A 27,394-nucleotide genomic window follows, 5' to 3' on the forward strand; every position below is an offset into this window, starting at 1 on the left:
TTATGTAATATTGAGTTTGCAAGATTGGTTTTGGTAAGTGATGGTTGTGCTCAGACAAAATATGATGCAATTTATAATGTTTTTAATGAGGGTGGTCTTGAAAAGCATCGCATGGTGGAAAATGGAACGGATGGAGATAGTTCCATGTTGGGTTGTAATGATGGTCTTGTAGCAAAGTTAAAACGAGATGTGCCTCACCTTGTAAACATACATTGTATAGCTCATAGGGAAGCTCTTGCCGTAGTTGATGCTGCAAAATGCTTCAGTTGTCTTTCGTATATTGATAAAATGGCTAACAAGGTGTATACTTGGATATCTGCATCTAGCATACGACATACAAAACTCCAAAATTTGTTACATGAGATGAATTTGCAGGTTTTAGAAGTGCTACGTATTCATGTGTCAGATGGCTCGCCAGAGGTAATGTTATGGTACGGTTGACAAAGCTAATGCCTGCTGTTTTGAGCTTTTGGCAAGAATCTGCACCTGCACGGTACAATAAACTGAGAGTGTATAAGGTCTTGTTTTGCATTCACATGCTAGCTGATGTCTTGAATGACTTGAATAAAATAAGCAAACAGTTTCAGGCAGACATCATTGATATATCTTCAATAACTACTTACATAGATGTAACTATTTCTTCGTTGAAAAGAAAGTTCTTGCAGGAGGAGTTTGGAAAAGGCACACTCTATCTAAAGAAGTTTATGGCTGATTCAGAAAGTGGGTTTCTACAGCATGTAAATGATGATGGAAAGGTCTATGCGCATAAACTCTTATACACATGTATTCCGGGTAAGGATAAAGATGGTCTTCCATTGGATGTATTGCCAGGTGATGTAATGAGTTGCACTGTGCTTGCTAAGGCTTTTGTACAAAAGGTTGTGGATTGGCTTACTGAGCGAAACTCCTCCACCACCCACAGGGAAGATCTTAGCATGATCTACTCTGTCCCACGAGATATACTTTCATTGACTTCAACAATGCGACCATAAGTTAAATACTTTGTATTTTCAGAGTAGTCTCCTTTTTCTTCACAGCAATAGAAAAGAAAGGTATGTTTGGCTTAACAATTGTCTTGTGCTTACCTACCATGCCAAAGTGAATTGTCCAAGTAAATCCTTCTCGTGCTTTACCTCTTGCACTACTTCAAAGAGTTGTACCTTCGATGCTTGAAGACTTTTTCTACTGATGTTGAGTTAAAGGTGTGCTTCCTTAAGATGATGGAGGAAGTCCATCAGTAGCTAAAATCATTATGCTTGATGGTGGTTGATCTTGTAACTCTGGAAACTGGTGAGCTGCTAAAAGTTGTCTTCTTGGCTCACTTGGATGCCTATCAGGGTTTGGAAGAGCTACAGTCACTCGAGGTGCCTGAAAGCGAGGACTAATTTGAGCAGGTTGAGATCGGGGAGGTGTCAAGACTCCTGAACGTGCTGAGCCACCCACAAGGACAGATGTAGTTGCTTGATTACTTTTCTTTTTCTTCTTAGAAGTTCGAGCATCACTTAATGGTGAGGCCATCTTAATCCTAAACAAGACAATAAAAAATTATTATCTCATTGCTAAGATAAACAAACAGAGACAAAATGATATTTCTCAAACAAATAGTTGACCAATTAGGCAATTGAAAGATCTTTAAAAAGGTGAAGAGTTGGGAGGATATTAGGGTTCCATTTCATGATAGGGTGGCTATCTGCAATGTGGTGTTAAATGTTTACATTATGTTTCTCTGCCCTGTACTGGATTTTAAAAATTGTCACTAGAAGAAGATTGTAGTCCCTGTTAGGGACTTCCTATGGAGAAATTGGGAGAATGATAAAAAAACTTCAACCTTGTTAGCTTGGGAAAAGAAGAGCCTGCCTCCTAAGTGTTAAAATCCTGAATATCTCTATTATATTCACAACATGAACCATACAATGATATAGGCGTTCTAGTCTTATCCCACTTTACACATCATCATCCATGTCGCACTCCCTTTTGCACTCTTTTTGGTCAACACTCACACACCATACAATATCACATGTGGTATTCTTATCTTACCACAATATCTTGCACCTCTAGGGTTCTTTCCCACACACACACAACACCACGATTACATCTCTCAACACCCCCTCTTAATCGAGGTGTTCCACAACTCACCCATCACCCATATCAATGTATCATTGCACAACCACAATTGCTATCTCTTAACACTCCCCCCCCTCAATGCAAAATTGGAGTGTTATCCAATGAACATGTGTGCGTGTGTCTACCATCTTAGACACCAAAGTCCATTAAGCAATTGCTGATGAAAGAAATTTGTTAGCAAGCTATGCCATATGCTTAGCTCCACTGTGTTTTGCTTAGTTCTACCAAACTCAGCTCAACTCCGCCGTGCCCTGCTCAGCTCTGCTGTGCCCTGCTCAGCTCCGCCCAGTTCAGCTCAGCTCCGTCGCACCCTGCTCAGCTCCACCCAACTCAGCGAGGTCTTCAAAAAAATAACTTTAGGTTTGAAGCTCCATTGGAGGGCAAGTCTTTGAATACTCTTTGAATTAGTCTTTAAATTATTATTGGTATGACTAGCTCTTGTCAGATTTTAGAGGATTCTAAAGAAACTATACACATTTCATCTGACTTAAAAGCTTCAGCAAATCAGCCAGCTAAGTCACAGAAAATCAAAATTTATAAAAGAAAGCTTAAGCCTAGGAAAAGAGTTATTTCCCAAGAAAGAAAACTTTGGATTAAAGAATCAAAATCAAGGCTAGATGGAAAACCATAGTATTTTGCCTATACCAAATACATTGGTTTAGGTGATTTCCTTACAACAAACATTGTGCATTGGTATGGAACTGGAATGGATAACTAATCCTTTTTTTCATCCTCCTCTAACTCAATTTCTTTGTACAATGCATTAGATACTACTTGGAGAGAGTCTCCCAAGTAAGACCTTGCCACCATCATGTCTAAAAGCTCACAGTTAGAGAAATTTACTAGGGAAAATTTTCATACTTGGCAGACTAGGCACAAGTTTATCCTTCAAAAGAAAGATTTATGGAAAGTAATTATTACATCTAAAAATGATAAACCTACCACAAGGAAAGAAAAAGCACAATGGGAAATCTGAGACACTAAGGCACTAGTAGCTATTTTAGCACTTGGGCTTGGTGATCAATATTTGCATCATATTTCAAACATAGACTCAGCTAACGTAGCATGGGAAACTCTTGATAGACTCTTTGGTGCTAGTGGAAAGAATTCTAAGAAGTTTCAAATCTTTAGGCTCACTGTGAAGACTGGAGACTCATTTCCTAAACATCTTAATAAAATGAAAAGTCTCCTTGCACAACTAGTACATATCAAGGAACCTGTCTCAATGATGAAGATACAATAGCTTTATTACTAAATGGTATGCCTGAAGAATATGATAATATTGTAACTACACTTCTTAATGTTCTCGATCTAAAAATTCAAGATGGGAGTCCTCTCTTATGGGGGAATATAAAAAGAAACAACTCTGACATGATGCTTATGAAGAGAAGCTGGTGGATAATGCATATCTCTCCAAAGGCAGGTTTTAGTCATCAAAGCAAACTCCATGGACTTTCAAGGACAAGAAGAAAGGATACAGTTCTTTTGGAAATGAAAATCATCCTGAAGATAAATGCTTTTTTAAAAAGAAAGCACAAAAGTCCTACTTTATCCGACAACAACCATGGAGAAGATGAAAGACTTGCTGAAGTAGAAGGAGCCTCACATGAGGCAAACTTTGTGGTTGAAGAGACAGTTGGGCATTTTAAATGCTCAAGTTTTACAAACCCCAACTCTCCTAAACATAATTTGTGAACCCTCAAGCTTGTAAACTTTTTAGAACTTACCTAAGACAACTAGCATTGTTCTTAGGCCTATAAGACCCACAGGGCATGGCCATGTAAACATAACTAGTCAAGCCATGTATAGGAAGTTTACTAAGAGTCATCAAAGCTAGGGGAGATCAATCATTGACATGGATACGTCTGAAGGGGGAATTGTTGGACAAATATCATTGAAATCCAAAGTCGTATTTAAATGGTTCAGGAAATACTTTAGGTGAGAGTAACCTTAGACAAAAACCTTAGAAGGTAAGCCTAGAGGAAATTATGGAATAATCAAAGGAGATAGAATAAGCACTCCAAGAAAATAGAGGAGGTAGAGAGAATCTAGGAAGAGAGAATCATGGGGATGAAGTCTTCAACAAATTAAATTAGCAACAACTAATCACTTGTATTCAAAAGCCTATTTAAATGGCTCATAGATTAATGAAATCATGTCGTATTTTTTTTATTATGTGAAGATGAGCAGTGTGTTTAATCCCCCATAGTATTTATAGTATTTGCTTGTTTTTTTATTATATGAAGAGATGAGCAGCGTGTTTAATCCCCCATAGTATTTATAGTATCTGCTTGTTTTACACAACTATCAGTAAGGCTTGGCTTAGGGTGTCATTATCCGTCTTCAAAAAAAGCAGTGAGTCATCTGTAAAGCATTGTATAACCAGTTGCTCCCCACCCCTCAATTTTAACCCAGTTATCCCCCCCTTGTCACATGCATCTTCCAAAGCCACAATTAGAGGATGGGAAGAGATAACAAATAATAGAGGAGCTAGGGGGCATCCTTGCCTCTCACAGATCTTCTAATTTCAAAACCCCCACCTAAACTCCCATTTAACAGTAACCTAGACTATCCAGCCACTATAAGAGTATATATTGCTCCCTTCTTGGTCCTGTGGATTGGCCATGCGTTCATGAAATTTGGAAAGATGTGAAAGCGAGAAGGGTCTGTGATGGCTTATGATTCATGCATTTCAATGTACTTGGTTTGGAGCAACGTTTGACTCATTTTTCAATGGAATAGCATGCTGCCAATCGTGGGTTTGTGATGGCTTATGAGTCATGTTGCTATTGTCAGCTTTCAGCTTGATTTGGTTTGGAGCAGCTTTCAGCTTGATTTGGTTTGGAGTTATGTTGAATAAGTTTTAATTATTGGCAAAATTCTGGGTTTCTCATCCATAGCATATCTATCAGGAAGTAAATTTCAGCTTTCAGCTTGATTTGTTTTGGAGCAGCTTTCAGCTTGATTTGGTTTGGAGTTATGTTGAATAAGTTTTAATTATTGGCAAAATTCTAGGTTTCTCATCCATAGCGTATCTATCAGGAAGTAAATTTCAGCTTTCAGCTTGATTTGGTTCGGAGCAGCTTTAAGCTTGATTTGGTCTGGAGTAAAATTTTTTCCCATCTTTTGCAGGTTTGACATAAATTTTTTAAGGTAAATTTAATGTTGTTATGGTCTGGTGCCAGGTGATTTGAATTGTTGCCTCATAGTGATGATTGCAGTTTGTTTGTAGCAAAGGCTAAGAAAGTTGTAGCTGTAGAAGGGAGAAAAGAAAGTCTCTTATAGCCTAGCAAGTATGTGTTTTACTCATCCATGTTTGTGAGCTTATCTTGCTTGGAGCAGATATTGTAGGAGTGATAATATACTTCAGTGGAGTCCATGCTCAACTTTGCTCTCTTCATACGGGACGATGGTTGGAACTTGGAGGTGCCATTCTTCTTGATGTAGCTGAGATGGTATGTGATGATTATTGGCATTTTTTGAGTATTTTGTATATCAAAGAGCTGGTCAAGTTCTATTTCTGTTGATAGTATGCTGCAGGGTTTGGAGTAGTAGCTAGTGGAAAAGAAGTGCTAGGCTCTAGCTGATGCAGCTTCATCCCTCATAGTGGATGTGGTAGAAAGCGAGGACATGGTGATCTCTATTATGTGCATCGCATAGATGCCAGAGTCCCCATTGAGGTCAAGAGAAGTGCAGAGTTCTCTCTTGTGGATTTTGATATGTTCAATTATTTTTTAACAGGAACCATTCATTCTTCAAAACCATACAATGCCAGTCCATGCGAAGGATAATATTGATGGATATGTATGCAACAAAAATACACACAATACAAGAGCTTAAAAACGTTTTCTCATCAAGAGAATGCTGTCCTCTTGCAGGCGCATGGAAGAGGACGAGTTAAGATGACTGAAAATGCCATCTTCAGTTGTTTATTTACAAGTGATGTGTATGTGTGTGCAATCACACTGTTAATGAGTGATTTAATAGTTTGTAAACTAAGTGATTTACATTACTGGACAATGGCCTGTGGGCCGTAGCTGTTTGGGGCTAGAGATAGAGATCGATACATAAGGCTTGAAACCTTGAAAATTACATCAGGGCATCAATTGATGCCTTGAAAATAAGGGGAAGACGTCATTGGATTTTTTATGGAGCCCAATACTAGGCATCAAATTTCAGGCCTTTGGAGCTCCAGGTCCAGAAAGCAAAGTATCACTCACATCTTGAGACTTTGACCCGTAAGTCTCTCCAAGAACTTCAACATCTTCCTCTGAGTCATCTATGTCTGTACCTTCATTCTCTTCATAATCAGAATCATCAGTGGAGTGGTTGGTATTGTACAAATTGTCATGATGCTCTTGAAATGCTTCAGAAAAAGACTACATAAAAAAAAAGAAAAAATCATTCTAAGTAGAAGAGGATTTGAAGACTTGATAGAGTGAACTTAAAAGTAAGAACCAAAGCGTAACTTATGCAAAAGTAAGAACACTATAACCATCTCTCTGTATACTAGAATACATGGTAAACTCATTAAACCAGACATAAAAAGTAAGCCAAACTTCCTTCTTGCTAAAATTCATTCAAACTAAACAATAAAAACTTCTTGTATACTAGAATGCATTCTAGCATATGCTAGAGTAGACAAACTTCTTGTATACTAGAATACATGCAAACTAGACTTGACTAGACCTCTAAGTGTTTTAAGATATGAGCTAGAAAGACAAGAATTAAATAGACTAAACGACAAAGAATAGTTCTAAATGTATTCTAGAATACACAAAGACAAGAAGTTTTATGAACTACGCGTACACTAGAATACATACAAACTAGACTAGACAAACTTCATGTATATTAGAATACATGCAAACAAGAGTTGACTAGACCTCTACGTATTCCAATATATGAGCTGGAAAGACATGACTCAAACAAACTTGAAAAAGAATAACAGTTCTCTACATAGTCCAGAATACACAAAGATAAGAATTTTTTTTAACATTAATGAAAAAAAGGTCAAGAGAAAGACATCCATACCCGTTTGCGAGTAATCATTGCATCTTTAAACTCTTGCTAGGTAGAAACAGGATTCATCTCTTCAAGCTGAAAATCTGCAGAGAAAACTCTAACTGCAAGAAACTTCCCAGTGTTGTTGTCTCTACCAGATGATGAATGGTCCCACGAGATATACTTTCTTTGACTTCAACAATGCGACCATAAGTTAAATACTTTGTATTTTCAGAGTAGTCTCCTTTTTCTTCACAGCAATAGAAAAGAAAGGTGTGTTTGGCTTAACGATTGTCTTGTGCTTACCTACCATGCCAAAGTGAATTGTCCAAGTAAATCCTTCTCGTGCTTTACCTCTTGCACTACTTCAAAGAGTTGTAGCTTCGATGCTTGAAGACTTTTTCTGCTGATGTTAAGTAAGGTGTGCTTCCTTGAGATGATGGAGGAAGTCCATGAGTAGCTAAAATCATTATGCTTGATGGTGGTTGATCTTGTAACTCTGGAAACTGGTGAGCTGCTAAAAGTTGTCTTCTTGGCTCACTTGGACGCCTATCAGGGTTTGGAAGAGCCACAGTCACTCGAGGTGCCTGAAAGCGAGGACTAATTTGAGCAGGTTGAGATCGGGGAGGTGTCAAGACTCCTGAATGTGCTGAGCCACCCACAAGGATAGATGTAGTTGCTTGATTACTTTTCTTTTTCTTCTTAGAAGTTCGAGCATCACTTAATGGTGAGGCCATCTTAATCCTAAACAAGACAATAAAAAATTATTATCTCATTGCTAAGATAAACAAACAGAGACAAAATGATATTTCACAAACAAATAGTTGACCAATTAGGCAATTGAAAGATCTTTAAAAAGGTGAAGAGTTGGGAGCATTATGTTTCTCTGCCCTGTACTGGATTTTAAAAAATGTCACTAGAAGAAGATTGTAGCCCCTATTAGGGACTTCCTGTTGAGAAATTGGGAGAATGATAGAAAAACTTCAACCTTGTTAGCTTGGGAAAAGAAGAGCCTGCCTCCTAAGTGTTAAAATCCCTAATATGGGATTGATCATGGTGATAAACACAAGATTAAGCATAAGATTAAGGTGGATTATACTACACTAAATCTCCATGACGAGACTAAAGAGAGAGAGAGAGAGAGAGAGAGAGAGAGAGAGAGAGAGAGATTTCACACTCCACAAGTTCTCTATTACATTCACAACATGAACCATACAATGATATAGGCCTTCTAGTCTTATCCCACTTTACACATCATCATCCATGTGGCACTCCCTTTTGCAGATTTCACACTCCACAAGTTCTCTATTACATTCACAACATGAACCATACAATGATATAGGCCTTCTAGTCTTATCCCACTTTACACATCATCATCCATGTGGCACTCCCTTTTGCACTCTTTTTGGTCAACACTCACACACCATACAATATCACATGTGGTATTCTTATCTTACCACAATATCTTGCACCTCTAGGGTTCTTTCCCACACACACACAACACCACGATTACATCTCTCAACACCCCCTCTTAATCGAGGTGTTCCACAACTCACCCATCACCCATATCAATGTATCATTGCACAACCACAATTGCTATCTCTTAACACTCCCCCCCTCAATGCAAAATTGGAGTGTTATCCAATGAACATGTGTGCGTGTGTCTACCATCTTAGACATTAAAGTCCATTTTGAGCCCACTTACTTGAACGAAACCACTAAGTTCGATTTGAAGCTTGAAAGCAAGCAATTGTTGTTTGCAAGCAATTGCTGCAAACAACACTCTGGCTACACCAAGCGACTCTGGCTACATTAAGCAATTGCTGATGAAAGAAATTTGTTAGCAAGCTATGCCATATGCTTAGCTCCACCGTGTTTTGCTTAGTTCTACCAAACTCAGCTCAACTCCGCCGTGCCCTGCTCAGCTGTGCTGTGCCCTGCTCAGCTCCGCCCAGTTCAGCTCAGCTCCGTCGCACCCTGCTCAGCTCCACCCAACTCAGCGAGGTCTTCAAAAACATAACTTTAGGTTTGAAGCTCCATTGGAGGGCAAGTCTTTGAATACTCTTTGAATTAGTCTTTAAATTATTATTGGTATGACTAGTTCTTGTCAGATTTTAGAAGATTCTAAAGAAACTATACACATTTCATCTGACTTAAAAGCTTCAGCAAATCAGCCAGCTAAGTCACAGAAAATCAAAATTTATAAAAGAAAGCTTAAGCCTAGGAAAAGAGTTATTTCCCAAGAAAGAAAACTTTGGATTAAAGAATCAAAATCAAGGCTAGATGGAAAACCATAGTATTTTGCCTATACCAAATACATTGGTATAGGTGATTTCCTTACAACAAACATTGTGCATTGTTATGGAACTGGAATGGATAACTAATCCTTTTTTTCATCCTCCTCTAACTCAATTTCTTTGTACAATGCATTAGATACTACTTGAAGAGAGTCTCCCAAGTAAGACCTTGCCACCATCATGTGTAAAACCTCACAGTTAGAGAAATTTACTAGGGAAAATTTTCATACTTGGCAGACTAGGCACAAGTTTATCCTTCAAAAGAAAGATTTATGGAAAGTAATTATTACATCTAAAAATGATAAACCTACCACAAGGAAAGAAAAAGCACAATGGGAAATATGACACACTAAGGCACTAGTAGCTATTTTAGCACTTGGGCTTGGTGATCAATATTTGCATCATATTTCAAACATAGACTCAGCTAACGTAGCATGGGAAACTCTTGATAGACTCTTTGGTGCTAGTGGAAAGAATACTAAGAAGTTTCAAATCTTTAGGCTCACTATGAAGACTGGAGACTCATTTCCTAAACATCTTAATAAAATGCAAAGTCTCCTTACACAACTAGTAGATATCAAGGAACCTGTCTCAATGATGAAGATACAATAGCTTTATTACTAAATGGTATGCCTGAAGAATATGATAATATTGTAACTACACTTCTTAATGTTCTGGATCTAAAAATTCAAGATGGGGAGTCCTCTCTTATGGGGGAATATAAAAAGAAACAACTCTGACATGATGCTTATGAAGAGAAGCTGGTGGATAATGCATATCTCTCCAAAGGCAGGTTTCAGTCATCAAAGCAAACTCCATGGACTTTCAAGGACAAGAAGAAAGGATACAGTTCTTTTGGAAATGAAAATCATCCTGAAAATCATCCTGAAGATAAATGCTTTTTTAAAAAGAAAGGATACAGTTTTTTTGGAAATGAAAATCATCCTGAAGATAAATGCTTTTTTAAAAAGAAAGCACAAAAGTCCTACTTTATCCGACAACAACCATGAAGAAGATGAAAGACTTGCTGAAGTAGAAGGAGCCTCACATGAGGCAAACTTTGTGGTTGAAGAGACAGTTGGGCATTTTAAATGCTCAAGTTTTACAAACCCCAACTCTCCTAAACATAATTTGTGAACCCTCAAGCTTGTAAACTTTTTAGAACTTACCTAGGACAACTAGCATTGTTCTTAGGCCTATAAGACCCACAGGGCATGGCCATGTAAACATAACTAGTCAAGCCATGTACAGGAAGTTTACTAAGAGTCATCAAAGCTAGGGGAGATCAATCATTGACATGGATATGTCTGAAGGGGGAATTGTTGGACAAATATCATTGAAATCCAAAGTCGTATTTAAATGGTTCAGGAAATACTTTAGGTGAGAGTAACCTTAGACAAAAACCTTAGAAGGTAAGCCTAGAGGAAATTATGGAATAATCAAAGGAGATAGAATAAGCACTCCAAGAAAATAGAGGAGGTAGAGAGAATCTAGGAAGAGAGAATCATGGGGATGAAGTCTTCAACAAATTAAATTAGCAACAACTAATCTCTTGTATTCAAAAGCCTATTTAAATGGCTCATAGATTAATGAAATCATGTCGTATTTTTTTTTATTATGTGAAGATGAGCAGTGTGTTTAATCCCCCATAGTATTTATAGTATTTGCTTGTTTTTTTATTATGTGAAGAGATGAGCAGCGTGTTTAATCCCCCATAGTATTTATAGTATCTGCTTGTTTTACACAACTATCAGTAAGGCTTGCCTTAGGGTGTCATTATCCGTCTTCAAAGAAAGCAATGAGTCATCTGTAAAGCATTGTATAACCAGTTGCTCCCCACCCCTCAATTTTAACCCAGTTATCCCCCCCTTGTCACATGCATCTTCCAAAGCCACAATTAGAGGATGGGAAGAGATAACAAATAATAGAGGAGCTAGGGGGCATCCTTGCCTCTCACAGATCTTCTAATTTCAAAACCCCCACCTAAACCCCATTTAACAGCACCCTAGACTATCCAGCCACTATAAGAGTATATATGCAAGTAGCCATCCCGTTTCCAAACCCTAGCTTTTTCCATGAACCTGGCGTGTTTTTGCTTCTAGTACTGAATGGCAGAACACATACCCCAACATGATGAAGCTTTGGCAAGCTATTTTGGTGATTCTTGCCTCATCAGTATCATGCGAAAGAGGCTTTTCAAAGCAAAATATGATCAAAAGTGATCTACGTCAATGCTTGGAAGTGAGCACACTTGATGCCTGTTCTTGGTGCTGATGTTAATGATGTGGATTGGCCATGCGTTCATGAAATTTGGAAAGATGTGAAAGCGAGAAGGGTCTGTGATGGCTTATGATTCATGCATTTCAATGTACTTGGCTTGGAGCAACGTTTGACTCATTTTTCAATGGAATAGCATGCTGCCAATCGTGGGTTTGTGATGGCTTATGAGTCATGTTGCTATTCTCAGTTTTTAGCTTGATTTGGTTTGGAGCAGCTTTCAGCTTGATTTGGTTTGGAGTTATGTTGAATAAGTTTTAATTATTGGCAAAATTCTGGGTTTCTCATCCATAGCGTATCTATCAGGAAGTAAATTTCAGCTTTCAGCTTGATTTGTTTTGGAGCAGCTTTCAGCTTGATTTGGTTTGGAGTTATGTTGAATAAGTTTTAATTATTGGCAAAATTCTAGGTTTCTCATCCATAGCGTATCTATCAGGAAGTAAATTTTAGCTTTCAGCTTGATTTGGTTCGGAGCAGCTTTAAGCTTGATTTGGTCTGGAGTAAATTTTTTCCCCATCTTTTGCAGGTTTGACATAAATTTTTTAAGGTAAATTAAATGTTGTTATGGTCTGGTGCCAGGTGATTTGAATTGTTGCCTCATAGTGATGATTGCAGTTTGTTTGTAGCAAAGGGAGAAAAGAACGTCTCTTATAGCCTAGCAAGTATGTGTTTTACTCATCCATGTTTGTGAGTTTATCTTGCTTGGAGCAGATATTGTAGGAGTGATAATATACTTCAGTGGAGTCCATGCTCAACTCTACTCTCTTCGTACGGGACGATGGTTGGAACTTGGAGGTGCCATTCTTCTTGATGTAGCTGAGATGGTATGTGATGATTATTGGCATTTTTTGAGTATTTTGTATATCAAAGAGCTGGTCAAGTTCTATTTCTATTGATAGTATGCTGCAGGGTTTGGAGTAGTAGCTGGTGGAAATGAAGTGCTAGGCTCTAGCTGATGCAGCTTCATCCCTCATAGTGGATGTGGTAGAAAGCGAGGACATGGTGATCTCTATTATGTGCATCGCATAGACGCCAGAGTCCCCATTGAGGTCACGGTAAGTGCAGAGTTCTCTCTTGTGGATTTCGATATGCTCAATTATTTTTTAGCAGGAATCATTTGATGGATATGTATGCAACAAAAATACACACAATACAAGAGCTTAAAAACGTTTTCTCATCAAGAGAATGCTGTCCTCTTGCAGGCGCATGGAAGAGGACGAGTTAAGATGACTGAAAATGCCATCTTCAGTTGTTTATTTACAAGTTGATGTGTATGTGTGTGCAATCACACTGTTAATGAGTGATTTGATAGTTTGTAAACTAAGTGATTTACATTACTGGACAATGGCCTGTGGGCTGTAGGTGTTTGGGGCTAGAGATAGAGATCGATACATAAGGCTTGAAACCTTGAAAGTTACATAAGGGGAAGATGTCATTGGATTTTTTATGAAGCCCAATACTAGCCATCAAATTTCAGGCCTTTGGAGCTCCAGGTCCAGAAAGCAAAGTATCACTCACATCTTGAGACTTTGACCCGTAAGTCTCTCCAAGAACTTTAACATCTTCCTCTGAGTCATCTATGTCTGTACCTTCATTCTCTTCATAATCAGAATCATCAGTGGAGTGGTTGGTATTGTACAAATTGTCATGATGCTCTTGAAATGCTTCAGAAAAAGACTACATTAAAAAAAAAGAAAAAATCATTCTAAGTAGAAGAGGATTTGAAGACTTGATAGAGTGAACTTAAAAGTAAGAGCCAAAGCGTAACTTATGCAAAAGTAAGAACACTATAACCATCTCTCTGTATACTAGAATACATGGTAAACTCATTAAACCAGACATAAAAAGTAAGCCAAACTTCCTTCTTGCTAAAATTCATTCAAACTAAACAATAAAAACTTCTTGTATACTAGAATGCATTCTAGCATATGCTAGAGTAGACAAACTTCTTGTATACTAGAATACATGCAAACTAGACTTGACTAGATCTCTAAGTGTTTTAAGATATGAGCTAGAAAGACAAGAATTAAATAGACTAAAAGACAAAGAATAGTTCTCAATGTATTCTAGAATACACAAAGACAAGAAGTTTTATGAACTACGCGTACACTAGAATACATACAAACTAGACTAGACAAACTTCATGTATATTAGAATACATGCAAACAAGAGTTGACTAGACCTCTACGTATTTCAATATATGAGCTGGAAAGACATGACTCAAACAAACTTGAAAAAGAATAACAGTTCTCTACATAGTCCAGAATACACAAAGATAAGAAATTTTTTTAACATCAATGAAAAAAAGGTCAAGAGAAAGACATCCATACCCATATCCATCCAGTTCAGCTCAGCTCCGTCGCACCCTACTCAGCTCCACCCAACTCAGCGAGGTCTTCAAAAACATAACTTTAGGTTTGAAGCTCCATTGGAGGGCAAGTCTTTGAATACTCTTTGAATTAGTCTTTAAATTATTATTGGTATGACTAGCTCTTGTCAGATTTTAGAAGATTCTAAAGAAACTATACACATTTCCTCTGACTTAAAAGCTTCAGCAAATCAGCCAGCTAAGTCACAGAAAATCAAAATTTATAAAAGAAAGCTTAAGCCTAGGAAAAGAGTTATTTCCCAAGAAAGAAAACTTTGGATTAAAGAATCAAAATCAAGGCTAGATGGAAAACCATAGTATTTTGCCTATACCAAATACATTGGTTTAGATGATTTCCTTACAACAAACATTGTGCATTGGTATGGAACTGGAATGGATAACTAATCCTTTTTTTCATCCTCCTCTAACTCAATTTCTTTGTACAATGCATTAGATACTACTTGAAGAGAGTCTCCCAAGTAAGACCTTGCCACCATCATGTCTAAAACCTCACAGTTAGAGAAATTTACTAGGGAAAATTTTCATACTTGGCAGACTAGGCACAAGTTTATCCTTCAAAAGAAAGATTTATGGAAAGTAATTATTACATCTAAAAATGATAAACCTACCACAAGGAAAGAAGAAGCACAATGGGAAATCTGAGACACTAAGGCACTAGTAGCTATTTTAGCACTTGGGCTTGGTGATCAATATTTGCATCATATTTCAAACATAGACTCAGCTAACGTAGCATGGGAAACTCTTGATAGACTCTTTGGTGCTAGTGGAAAGAATTCTAAGAAGTTTCAAATCTTTAGGCTCACTATGAAGACTGGAGACGCATTTCCTAAACATCTTAATAAAATGAAAAGTCTCCTTGCACAACTAGTAGATATCAAGGAACCTGTCTCAATGATGAAGATACAATAGCTTTATTACTAAATGGTATGCCTGAAGAATATGATAATATTGTAACTACACTTCTTAATGTTCTGGATCTAAAAATTCAAGATGGGGAGTCCTCTCTTATGGGGGAATATAAAAAGAAACAACTCTGACATGATGCTTATGAAGAGAAGCTGGTGGATAATGCATATCTCTCCAAAGGCAGGTTTCAGTCATCAAAGCAAACTCCATGGACTTTCAAGGACAAGAAGAAAGGATACAGTTTTTTTGGAAATGAAAATCATCCTGAAGATAAATGCTTTTTTAAAAAGAAAGCACAAAAGTCCTACTTTATCCGACAACAACCATGAAGAAGATGAAAGACTTGCTGAAGTAGAAGGAGCCTCACATGAGGCAAACTTTGTCGTTGAAGAGACAGTTGGGCATTTTAAATGCTCAAGTTTTACAAACCCCAACTCTCCTAAACATAATTTGTGAACCCTCAAGCTTGTAAACTTTTTAGAACTTACCTAGGACAACTAGCATTGTTCTTAGGCCTATAAGACCCACAGGGCATGGCCATGTAAACATAACTAGTCAAGCCATGTACAGGAAGTTTACTAAGAGTCATCAAAGCTAGGGGAGATCAATCATTGACATGGATATGTCTGAAGGGGGAATTGTTGGACAAATACCATTGAAATCCAAAGTCGTATTTAAATGGTTCAGGAAATACTTTAGGTGAGAGTAACCTTAGACAAAAACCTTAGAAGGTAAGCCTAGAGGAAATTATGGAATAATCAAAGGAGATAGAATAAGCACTCCAAGAAAATAGAGGAGGTAGAGAGAATCTAGGAAGAGAGAATCATGGGGATGAAGTCTTCAACAAATTAAATTAGCAACAACTAATCACTTGTATTCAAAAGCCTATTTAAATGGCTCATAGATTAATGAAATCATGTCGTATTTTTTTTTATTATGTGAAGATGAGCAGTGTGTTTAATCCCCCATAGTATTTATAGTATTTGCTTGTTTTTTTATTATGTGAAGAGATGAGCAGCGTGTTTAATCCCCCATAGTATTTATAGTATCTACTTGTTTTACACAACTATCAGTAAGGCTTGCCTTAGGGTGTCATTATCGGTCTTCAAAAAAAGCAGTGAGTCATCTGTAAAGCATTGTATAACCAGTTGCTCCCCACCCCTCAATTTTAACCCAGTTATCCCCCCCTTGTCACATGCATCTTCCAAAGCCACAATTAGAGGATGGGAAGAGATAACAAATAATAGAGGAGCTAGGGGGCATCCTTGCCTCTCACAGATCTTCTAATTTCAAAACCCCCACCTAAACTCCCATTTAACAGCAACCTAGACTATCCAGCCACTATAAGAGTATATATGCAAGTAGCCATCCCGTTTCCAAACCCTAGCTTTTTCCATGACCCTGGCCACAAAGGACCAACGAATCCTATCATAGGCTTTCTCCAAATGAAGCTGAAGCATAATGCATTTTTGATCCGTCTTCTAGGCCACTTCTCTACCCAGCATGGCAACAAAGATGTTATCTTAGATAGATCTCCCTTTAATAAAACCACATTGTTTTTTGGAATTACCTCCTGTAGAATTGGAGTGATCCTCAAAGCAACAACTTTGGCCACCAGTAGCAATGACATTGCTACTTGATGCATTTAATTTGAAATGTGGTTGTGCATTCTCGTGTCACCCTTTTTTCTATCACTATAAAATACTGCATGCCCTTCCATGATGAAGAGGATGATGTATTTTATGTTTCTTTTAAGGGACATGTGACAAAGGACATTTGGGACTTATGATGCAAGTTTTATATTAATGAAAGAGGGGAAAAAAAAGAGAGAGAAAAATGCAAGGGTTGCCAAAAACACAAGAGAACATCAATGATTAAACCACCACCTGTACAATGTTTCTAGAGAGGATTACACCTAATGCAGGGTTACATTTCAAGGACTTTCAACTTTGATATATTTTTTTAAAAGGGTGGGGAGATAAGCTGGTGGATAACTCTGTCACATGTGCCAGTTTAATAGTGGCCCGTGCTTCCCACCCGGTAACTAAAGGGTTAATATCAAATTGTAGCAATCAAAAACAAAATTTAGTGCGGCTTATGTTTCTTGTAAGGGCCGTGTGACAAATGACCTGTCATGTGGCAGAAATTTTATCGTGACTACTAGTAGTACTGCAGGCCATAGGCCATAGAACGTAAAGGTGGCTCCTCGTCGTCACAAGGAAGGCGTGCAATTGGATCGCATTAAGGACAGGAAGGAGAGACAAGGAAGGCGTGCAGTTTGACGTGGGTTATGTTTCTTGTAAGGGCCGTGTGACAAATAAATGACCTGTCATGTCTCCGGAGTAGTACTACTGCATAATTTTGTTGAACTTCTTCTCGTGAGTCGTGACTAGTACTGCAGGCCACAGAACGCACGTCGCAAAGGTGGCACGGAAGGCGTGGCAGGTCGCATTTAAGGAAGGAGAAGAGTATCTGGCTGCTATAATATTACTATAAAAGGGGGGAGAGGAATCAGTTCTTGACAACAGTCTTGAGAGTAAAATGGCTTGGAATCCATCATCTCAGGTATTTTTTGGGCTGCCTCTGCCTGCTGCAAACTTCTAATACACAACATATTAAGATCTAAAATTAAGTTTTCTAGATTACATTCTATTGCGGTAGCCGTCGTAGCGTAGTTAGATAAATTGGTTTTTCCTTTCTTTCTGCCTATCATTAATATATATATATATATATATTTTTATTATGAAATTCCAAACTTGATTGATTTATTTTTCTTTTCTTTTGAGCATGGACAGTTGATGCTGCTGGCTCTCCCCATGATGATGCTGCTGCTGCTGCTCGCGTCCATCATCCCCGTCCAGGCCCGGGAGGACGAGGGCACTTGCAGATGCCTTGCCACCGCGGTCGTGCCTATTTGCCTCCGCGTATTCGACAGCTGCACTGAAGGCTATGCTCCCCAGTGCATCACGCGCCCAGAATTCATTTTCCCCCCTAATTGTGGTTTGTGCCCTAGTATTATGCCCAACCTTAAGCAGTTATAATTTAACGTTTGGTCGATCGTATCAGTAATATGACATGTGAGTACTCTAGCCCAAAAAAAAAAAAACAAAAGAACCTCAATGACATGGTTCTGAAAAACTACCTCCGTGTCTTTCTGCAGATTGCAGGTGCCAGCCAAGTGCAGAGGCCACACTCGGAAACGTACGCGGCGTCGGTCCTCGCAAATATATTCGTGAGGTTGGGATGTAATCGCATCTTTTGCATTGACTTTGCAACGTGTGCGACAGCCAGCATGGCCGCCTCCTGTGAGCTTATATAAGAACCTAGTGTTCTAAGGCTTTTTGGGCCATCAATAATAATAATAAGTAACTTTTAAGTAATCTCTTGTTTTGATATTTCATTTGTTTGCTGCATCATGTGGCATGTATTTTTGCAACACATATCAATTTTTGCAACACATCACTTTCTGCCGTTTGAGCTCCAATATCAAAGAACCCTCCTCCTTCAGCAGCAGCACCACTCGACTTCAGTTTATACAACGCTATGACTTCAACCTTAACACAACACAACACACCTAAGCACACAATTAGCTCTAAACTATGCTCAAATACACTATTTTCATCTAATTATCCTAAAAAAAGACAAATCAACAATAATTTTCTTCTACTTATTCTCGAAATAAGTTAATTTAACACTTAACTCTAACTTATGCTTCCATTGCTATCACGTTTTAAAAGAAAAAAAGAGTGTATACATGTGATTTTCCAAAAGGACCTAAAAAGAGAATGTTACTAAAATAATGTAAGCTTCACCAATGAGATTAAGGTGATAGCGACAAATGAAGGTTACATAATCAGGCTTTGTCTAAATAAGATTAATGCCCATCAACATGATTAAGGTGGTAGTAACCCAAAAAACATTACATACATAACTAGCTTCAATTGTTCACTAGCATAATTACTATCTTCCATTTGGCATGTCAACATATAGTTGGACAATTAGGTCCACCATATGGCAACGGCCACCAATGGGTTTAGATGCACGTGGGAGCTTCTACATCCATAGAGGAAGGCAGAGTGTACATACAAAGGTCTTCGTATAGATGTGGAATGTAATAAATGTTATACACTAGCCCATCACACAACCAAGGGCTAGCTCGTGTTGTGGAGGTCCAGGGTGAGGAGGACATGCAAGTAGAGATAAACACAACTAAACCGTTTCCCTTTGATTATCTTTCATTTTTGGCCTTTGTTATCTTCCATTTTTGTATGAAGTTATTTTCTTCTTTTGTCTTATGTGTCATTCAAACAACAGCTATACATTTTGGTATTTTATTCATGTGTTTGTTTTTGTATATGTCACAATGTGAGTGAATGGTATGATATATCATGATAGATTATTAAAATCACTACAAGTCAGTGGGGGATCTAGCGAGGGGATTTAAATTATCTAGCGTCGCTTATACGATGATGAATACGTCGCTTAAGCGATATATTATCGCTTAAGCGACGTCTAAAGTTTTTTTTTAAAAAAACTCGTCGCCTATACGACGTTTTGGGAGCTGTCGTTTAAGCGAACATCTAAAACGACTGTTTTAGCGACGTTTGCATACTGATATGCGTCGCTTAAGAGATGGCTAAAAAATTATATTCCGGGCCCAGAGAGAGATTTGTTTATTCGACCTGTGAAAATAGTTGTGGCCAGGCAACTTCAAAACCGTCCAAGCTGCTGTGAATAGCATCCCCAAAACCAATAAAAAGCGTATCATCATCTACATCAAGGCAGGTACCTTCAGGTGAGTGAATTATATACAATGCATTTTCCTTCTAGAAGCCGACTGGTTTTTCCTTCTAGCCGATTGGTCCTCCTTTTTGCGCTTGCTGCTGCCCCTATCCTCTCGTTCAGCTGACCACCTCAGTGAGTAGCTAACAGCCTTGTGTGCAGCCAGCAACCCTTTTCCTGCAGCAGCCCCGCGACAGCCATCTGATCTTCAGCTTGCTCTCCATGCCTGTCTCCAGTCTACACTGCCTAAAGTGCTCTATGCTTGAACATGTGGACACACCATGTGTACCCATGTGATTATCATGTGATGACTGACATGTGGACAAGACTGGAAGTCTATATATGTAACAATTTGTTCATGGAATGATAACTCAATTTCCTATCTTCTTGTCAATACGCTTCTACCATTCCAACCTCCTTGAATCCCCACCATGTTTATAGTTCCTTTAGTCATTTAGTAGTTAGTAACTCAATGCTAACACTACTAACTACTGATGCTTCTATCTAGTATCAATTTGATACCCATTTTGGGCATCATCGACAAATTTGGGCGTCAAATACACCTTGCACAATCCTCTAAGGTGTCAACACGAAATCTTACCAATGGGACTAAGGTGTCAAAAGAAACCCTATAAAAACCCCTAAGGAGTCATGGGTATATATATATATATATATATGGGCCTAAATATATAATTAATAGCGAGTCATGGACTCATGAGAATTGAACTCGGGTCTTTTAATTTCTTGTTGAGCCTGCCATTTGGCTGGGGAACCTTCAACCTATCTTAAATCTGTCGAAAAAATACACCCCATATTTAGAAATATAATTTCGCACACTGCAGTCTGCTAGTGACTGAACGGAGGAGTGTTTTTTTGTGCGTAACACACCTGTTTCCATTCACTTGCTTATCATTGATCAATCCAGCAAAGTTACAGTGTTCTTAGCAAAGTTACAGTGTTCTTTCTTTACTAAATCTATGTTGATGTGGTCCTGTAGAACTGGATATTTCACTTCCAAAGCGGAAGCGGCCGCAGCCCCACCGCCCACGTACACGCTTCATATCCCACCAAAAAAAACAAAAGCTGGCCGGGCCCTATCTATCACGGTCCACAGTTATGGCCAAAGCGGTTTTCAGAAACCCTAAAATAAGAAATCCTAGCGTAGGACATGGCAGAAGCTTTGAGACCAGGCATTAACCAGGACAGAAGCCCTACAATCTGCCGTAACAGAAACCCTACAAGTTCGAAACCCTAGAGTAACACACAGAAGAAACCTCACAATTGGAAAGCCTGGCAGCACAGATAGAAACAACAGAAAAACCTAGAATTGGAAACCCTAGCATACAGAGCATCAGAAAAACGTGAGCACCCTATAAGTTCCATCCATGTCCAGTTTTCGATGCAGTGTGCACTGTCAATGTGTAGTTTTCTGGCTGTTAGCACGCCGACACCCATGATAAAAAGAAATAGATAGAGGTTTCCATCGAAGCATGTATTTGGTGGCATCATGAAGCAGTCTGTCAAGCTTGAGTGAAGCTGAAAAAAAGTAAAAGTAGGTGTAGCTACAGTGTGTGTTGTAGGTACTCACTCCTCTTCTCTCCTGCATGTGTTTGATTTATTTTAGCTCTCACAAACTAGTATGGAGATTGAAGCATGTATTTGGTGGCATCATGAAGCAGACTGTCAAGCCTGAGTGAAGCTGAAAAAAAGTAAAAGTAGGTGCAGCTACAGTGTGTGCTGTAGGTGCTCACTCCTCTTCTCTCCTGCATGTGTTTGATTTATTTTACCTCTCACAAACTAGTATGGAGATTGAAGCAGGCTGTAGTAGCCGAGCAGGGACAGGGCTGCGCCATCAGGACGACACAAGGACTCTGGGCTGCCTTCCGGACTTGGGCAAATGCCCTTTGTGCAACCAAAGGTAGCTACTAGCTATTTTACTGTCTTCCTTCAATGTGTATTGCAAGTTGAATATACATTTGTACACTGTATGCATACATTTATGTGTATGCACCTCTATGATGTATGCATTGCATCAGTCCATATGCTTAAAGAGTACCTACATGCATGTGTAGTATCTTCATGAGCTATCCTTACTACTTTTAGTAGTCTGAACAATAATGTAAAAGTAAGGACACTCCTTGAGTCCTTGGTTGCATGAATCAAACAAAATGAACCCCATGTGTCTTGCGTAAAAAGATGAAGGGTGTTAATACATGAAGGCAGGCCTTATGTACAATCACCTTGCTCTTAAATTGAGAGTTCTGAAGGGAGTGGTATGTCAATCATGGGGATCAATAATCTGAACAAAGTGAGTATTTGAACATACAAAAGCATATAATACACACTGTGTCTTATCCATGTAAATATCCATATAACAGAGGCTTTGGAAAGTACTTAAATACAACACATGGAATGCTTCTCTTTTTACAAAGACTTCCCTTCATGTGAAGGTCATATACACAAGAAAAGCATACACAAGAAAAGCATGTGTATGCCATGCATTCACAGAGCATGCAGAACATGGATATGGTTGACGTGTTAGAGAGAGAGAGAGAGAGAGACTCTAATTTTGATTTAGTCTTTGCATAATTTGCTTTTGATCTTAAAGATGTTCGTCTCGGCAACTTCCGGTGCACCTTCATCATCAAGAGGCATGAATATACAAACAAAGGTTAGACAAAACTTGATTTTTTTCACTATGCTCATTTATGAAATTGTATTTACTTGCAAGTGTTTGGTATCGATGATTAGTGATGATTTGATTGCTCTTAATATTCTGCTAGATGAGTCAAACTACTCTCGTTCAACTTTTTGGCAAAGGAAAAGTGAATGAGACTAGGATTGAAGAACATCCATCAAGGAGACAGACAAGACATGATGTAGTGATGGAGGAGATACTTGGCGTAAGTGATGACAACAACGACGAATTTGCTGATTTTGAAATTGAGACATGCGAGGATGAGCTTGACTTTGACATGGAGGTACTCGGAGAGGAGACAGTAAGGGCTCCTTCTACCGCCACTGGAGATAGTGAAGAGAAGAAGAAAGGTCCAGTACGTAAGTTTCGTTCAGAATGGGTACGTAAATATGCTTTTCTCAAACATGTAGTTTGTGGTAAAGAAGAATTCATGAAGTGCATTGGTGTGAAAAATACAAGTTGAAAGGGCCATGGGGTAGAGGAAATGGATGCAAAAGTATCATGCTAAGTGCCATTAGAAAGCATCGAAAGTCTAGAGAACATGCATGGGCTGCTGGAAGGTATCGAAGTGACTGTGGGGTACAAATGCCAGCACATATTGAGGTAATGACATGTAGAAACACATCCAGGGTGATAACAGTGATGAAGCTAGCCTATTTTAATGCACAACAAGACTTAGCATTGAGAAAGTATGAGAAATTATGTGATCTTGCTTATGCAATGGGGGTGTGGAGAATATGCCTATACAGCATGACTATTCTTCATACACAAATAGAATAGCATGTAGAGATTTTGTCATTTCCATTTCTGAGTATAGAAAAAGATCTCAACTTAAACAATTATTGCAAAGCCCTTTTTATGGAGTGACTGTGGATGAGACAACTGATAGGGGATTAGAAAAGCATTTGATTATTTATCTTTGCTTTTTGCCTATGAATGGCAAAGCTTTATGTAATATTGAGTTTGCAAGATTGGTTTTGGTAAGTGATGGTTGTGCTCAGACAAAATATGATGCAATTTATAATGTTTTTAATGAGTGTGGTCTTGAAAAGCATCGCATGGTGGGAATTGCAACGGATGGAGATAGTTCCATGTTGGGTTGTAATGATGGTCTTGTAGCAAAGTTAAAACGAGATGTGCCTCACCTTGTAAACATACATTGTATAGCTCATAGGGAAGCTCTTGCCATAGTTGATGCTGCAAAATGCTTCAGTTGTCTTTCGTATATTGATAAAATGGCTAACAAGGTGTATACTTGGATATCTGCATCTAGCATACGACATACAGAATTCCAAAATTTGTTACAGGAGATGAATTTGCAGGTTTTAGAAGTGCTACGTATTCATGATGTCAGATGGCTCGCCAGAGGTAATGTTATGGTGCGGTTGACAAAGATAATGCCTGCTGGTTTGAGCTTTTGGCAAGAATCTGCACCTGCATGGTACAATAAACTGAGAGTGTATAAGGTCTTGCTGATGTCTTGAATGACTCGAATAAAATAAGCAAACAGTTTCAGGCAGACATCATTGATATATCTTCAATAACTACTTGCATAGATGTAACTATTTCTTCATTGAAAAGAAAGTTCTTGCAGGAGGAGTTTGGAAAAGGCACACTCTATCTAAAGAAGTTTATGGCTGATTCAAAAAGTGGGTTTCTACAGCATGTAAATGATGATGGAAAGGTCTATGCGCATAAACTCTTATACACATGTATTCCGGGTAAGGATAAAGATGGTCTTCCATTGGATGTATTGCCAGGTGATGTAATGAGTTGCACTATGCTTGCTAAGGCTTTTGTACAAAAGGTTGTGGATTGCATTAATGATAGATTTCCAGATGTGTTTCTATTCAATGCTGTCAAGCTTTTCAATCCACAGCATTACCCACGTGATAAAAAACGACCACGAGACTCTACGGAAAGAGTGAAGAAAGTCTCCATGTGGCTTGATCAATTGTTGGAGAGGTTTGGGGGATACCTTGTGGATGAACAAGGTTGCAAAAATGAGGTATTATTGTCACGTAGGCTGTAATGCCTGTGGTGACCGACGGCAGACCGAATGGCCATGTCCGGGGTTCAGTGGGAGAGGACGCCCATGCGGAGTCATGGGCGGCCAGGCTAGTGTAGACGGTAGGCCACACACTATATAGCCTGGGGGATGAGGGGCAATCCTCATTCTTCCTCTATGGCTGGGTGGTGAGCCAGAGGCCGTCCCCTCTTGTGGTAATGCCCGTAGCGGCGTTACGGGAATGTAACACTGGTATCAGAGTGTGGTTCGAGGGAATCGTGAGAGTCCGCGCGTGAATGGGGGACCGGAGCCCACTCGATGGTTTTCGACCATTCGTCTCCTTATCCTTATCTCGAATGGAGGGTGTGGAGGGAGGCGGCCATGGAAGAATGGAAGGGAAGCTCTCTCTCTCTCTCTATCTCTCTCTCTCTCCCCGTCACACACAGCAAACGAATCGCAGGTAAGCTATTTCATTTTTTGTTTTCCTTTCGAAATTGAGGTGTCTGCGCCATTTTAATCTCGTTGTAGAGAAAAATTGCAACACTGTTTGTGGGGGTGGGGGGGCGCAAACCAGCCCCACAATGACTGCTGAACTAAATGGCCTACGTAGCGTGGGTGGGCGAAGACCAGCCCACGAAAGACTGCATTGTGAAGGGGGGCGATTTGCTGGATCAAGGCGGCCAGGCGTTGATTTTTGCTACGCTTGAGGACTTCTGAAACGCATGCTGTTTACGTTTAGAGATGAATCATGTACAAGGCGTCGGCCAAGGCTCGTACCCATGACCACAAGGTTGAAAGCCTTCCGCTCTACCAACTGAGCTAGGCCGGCTGCCGAAAATGAGTTTGTGAATACTGGCTGCTGCGAAAGCCTGGGAAGAGCTGAAGCAAACAACGCCGGCTGCTCGTTGGTGTTGCTGGGTGGGTGGATGGCGGGCGGGCGGGCGGAGTTGAACGCCCTGGCCAGGCGGCCAGCCCAGCGGGTGGCCAGGCCAGCCAATAGGCGGCCATGCCAGCGGGCGGCCATAGGCGGCCAGCCCAGCGGGCGGCCAGGCCAACCCATAGGCGGCCATGCCAGCGGGCGGCCAGGCTCCCCACGGGTAGGCGGGCGGCCACGCCCAATCGGCGAGGGCCGTCCCGGCCCGTTATTTAAAAAAAAATAAAAAAAAATCACATTGGCAGTTAGCGGGCGGCCAGCTAGGCGGCGGCGGCCAGAATAGGGCCTGTTGTGAACACTCCCCACACGGGCGAGCGGCCACGTCCGAAGCGACGAAGGACGGCCCGGCCCGTTATTTATTTATTATTTTTTAATTTTTTTTAAAAACATACAAAACAACGGCACACCCCACGAAACAAATCCACACGACCGTCGCGCCGTGTGGTCATAGTGCCTGTTTTCCACGAAAGAGACCCACCGCACACGGCCATAGCGTCGCGTGCTAAGCGAGAGACAAATCCCACGGCCGTAGTGCCGAGTCCTTCGAGAGAGAGCCGTTCTATGGCCGTTGTGCCTAGTGAACACGTCTATGACCGTAGCACCTCGAAAGTAGCACATGTGGTGATCACATTTGGTTCAGAGAACTAAATTTAAGCTGAGCATAGACTTAGTGTTGACCATCAAAGTCACGTAGTTTGGCTAGTGTAAATCAAAAACTGAGCTGTGTTTTACTTGGGCTAAGAGGAACGGCAATGGCGTCAGTTGTGCCTAAATTAGACGAAGTGCTTATCACGAGAAATCTAGGTAAGCATAATTGAGCCGTAGTGCTCATAACCCTTCACAATCTTTTAACAGATGCTAGAAGATTGTGATAAACTTTGGAAAATGAATCCATGTACAAGCGTAGTCTTGATATGGTTATGCCTTGTAACCAAACAAGTTGCTTACTATTTGTAGCCACAAGAGAGCATTGGCCCGTAGAGGCAAGCTGGCCCTTGTTGGTAGTAACAAAATAGTGTCACTACTTGGGCCTAGAGAGTAGTGACAAATTTGATTTAGTCACGTACATTGCCTGGTAAAAGTAATCCCTAAGGTGTGTATTACTTGGGATAAAGGGGCTAGTAGTGCTGCTAGCAGTACTCAATTGAATGGTTTATCTAGGAGTACTAATATGAGGGATTAGCATACGCCTAGATAATAATAGCAGATTTAGGATTGATTTGTAAAATCAAAGGTAAATCTGAAGGGGTATAATCTTGAGATGTAATGCTCAATGCCCTTATAGAAGTTGATCGAAGAGAACTATTCTTAAACTTACTAAGCATGGTTTTCTCTTCTTTTTATTGCCATGCGTCGACATCCCACTGCTCGAGAGTTTGTGGTGATCTTTCGAGGGGGGAAAGAGCCTTTTTATATGTCACATCAATTGGTTTGGTGGTAATTTGATGGTATGGGACATCAATTCTCACGGAATCGATTGTAGTCTTGGTGGAATGGGACGCCAAGGCTTGTGCATGTAACTTGACTCTTTGGCAGGTCTGTATGTACACTTGTGTGTAGTGATAAAGTGTGCAAGATAAAATTTGAACTTTGAAAATTACCAAATATAGCCATAAGTTGGGATAAAACCCAGTTTTACAGAGTTCGGAGAAGCTCTAGGTAGCAAGACCATGATGGTGTGCTAGTGCTAACAAAGTGATTTAGTTCCAGAGTGATCTAAATCTAGAGGTTAGCAGTAAGACTAGTTTGGTTAAACAGTTTCATGCATGGGGGACCCCCTATAGCATTTTGCAAGCGTAGTCTTGCCTATGTTCAACATAAGTGTGCGATTGTGAGCACATTTTAGTTGCTACCGTATGAATTTGGAAAATATATTACTTTCTTACATAAGCAATTGTAATATTGCATGAGACAGGCTATTTTGCTTACAAAGTTCATGTGCATGTAAACCCTATAAGTCGTATGACCCCTGGGAAAT

General features: G+C 39.5%; 2 protein-coding genes and 1 pseudogene across 2 annotated transcripts; all 3 read left to right on the forward strand.

Annotated features, from left to right (window-relative positions):
* Positions 1-17,491: 17,491 nt before the first annotated feature.
* Positions 17,492-18,354, forward strand: LOC147642036 (uncharacterized). The gene is made up of 3 exons (XM_086824429.1): positions 17,492-17,559; positions 17,790-17,994; positions 18,155-18,354. The coding sequence occupies exons 1-3, from the start codon at positions 17,536-17,538 to the stop codon at positions 18,241-18,243; spliced, it is 318 nt and encodes a 105-aa protein (XP_086680555.1). The 5' UTR covers positions 17,492-17,535; the 3' UTR covers positions 18,244-18,354.
* Positions 18,355-22,383: 4,029 nt separating this feature from the next.
* Positions 22,384-22,937, forward strand: LOC147642037 (uncharacterized). Its single transcript, XM_086800979.1, has 2 exons — positions 22,384-22,447; positions 22,560-22,937. Exons 1-2 carry the CDS (start codon positions 22,385-22,387, stop codon positions 22,935-22,937), a joined length of 441 nt encoding a protein of 146 aa, XP_086657105.1. The 5' UTR covers position 22,384.
* Positions 22,938-22,959: 22 nt separating this feature from the next.
* On the forward strand, positions 22,960-23,958 carry LOC147642038 (uncharacterized; annotated as a pseudogene).
* The last annotated feature ends 3,436 nt before the right edge of the window (positions 23,959-27,394 follow it).

The sequence above is a fragment of the Cibotium barometz genome, chromosome 1 (assembly GCF_041138505.1).
Source record: "Cibotium barometz isolate CiBa-2024 chromosome 1, ASM4113850v1, whole genome shotgun sequence".
NCBI classification, from domain to species: domain Eukaryota; kingdom Viridiplantae; phylum Streptophyta; class Polypodiopsida; order Cyatheales; family Cibotiaceae; genus Cibotium; species Cibotium barometz.

Bases quoted from the DNA above. Each gene is read 5' to 3' on its own strand.
- LOC147642036 (XM_086824429.1), top strand. From the start codon at position 17,536: ATGGCTTGGAATCCATCATCTCAG. The intron at 17,560-17,789 runs GTATTTTTTGGG...GAGCATGGACAG, and splicing joins CTTGGAATCCATCATCTCAG to TTGATGCTGCTGGCTCTCCC. The intron at 17,995-18,154 runs GTTTGTGCCCTA...GTCTTTCTGCAG, and splicing joins CATTTTCCCCCCTAATTGTG to ATTGCAGGTGCCAGCCAAGT.
- LOC147642037 (XM_086800979.1), top strand. From the start codon at position 22,385: ATGTTCGTCTCGGCAACTTCCGGTGCACCTTCATCATCAAGAGGCATG. The intron at 22,448-22,559 runs GTTAGACAAAAC...ATATTCTGCTAG, and splicing joins GCATGAATATACAAACAAAG to ATGAGTCAAACTACTCTCGT.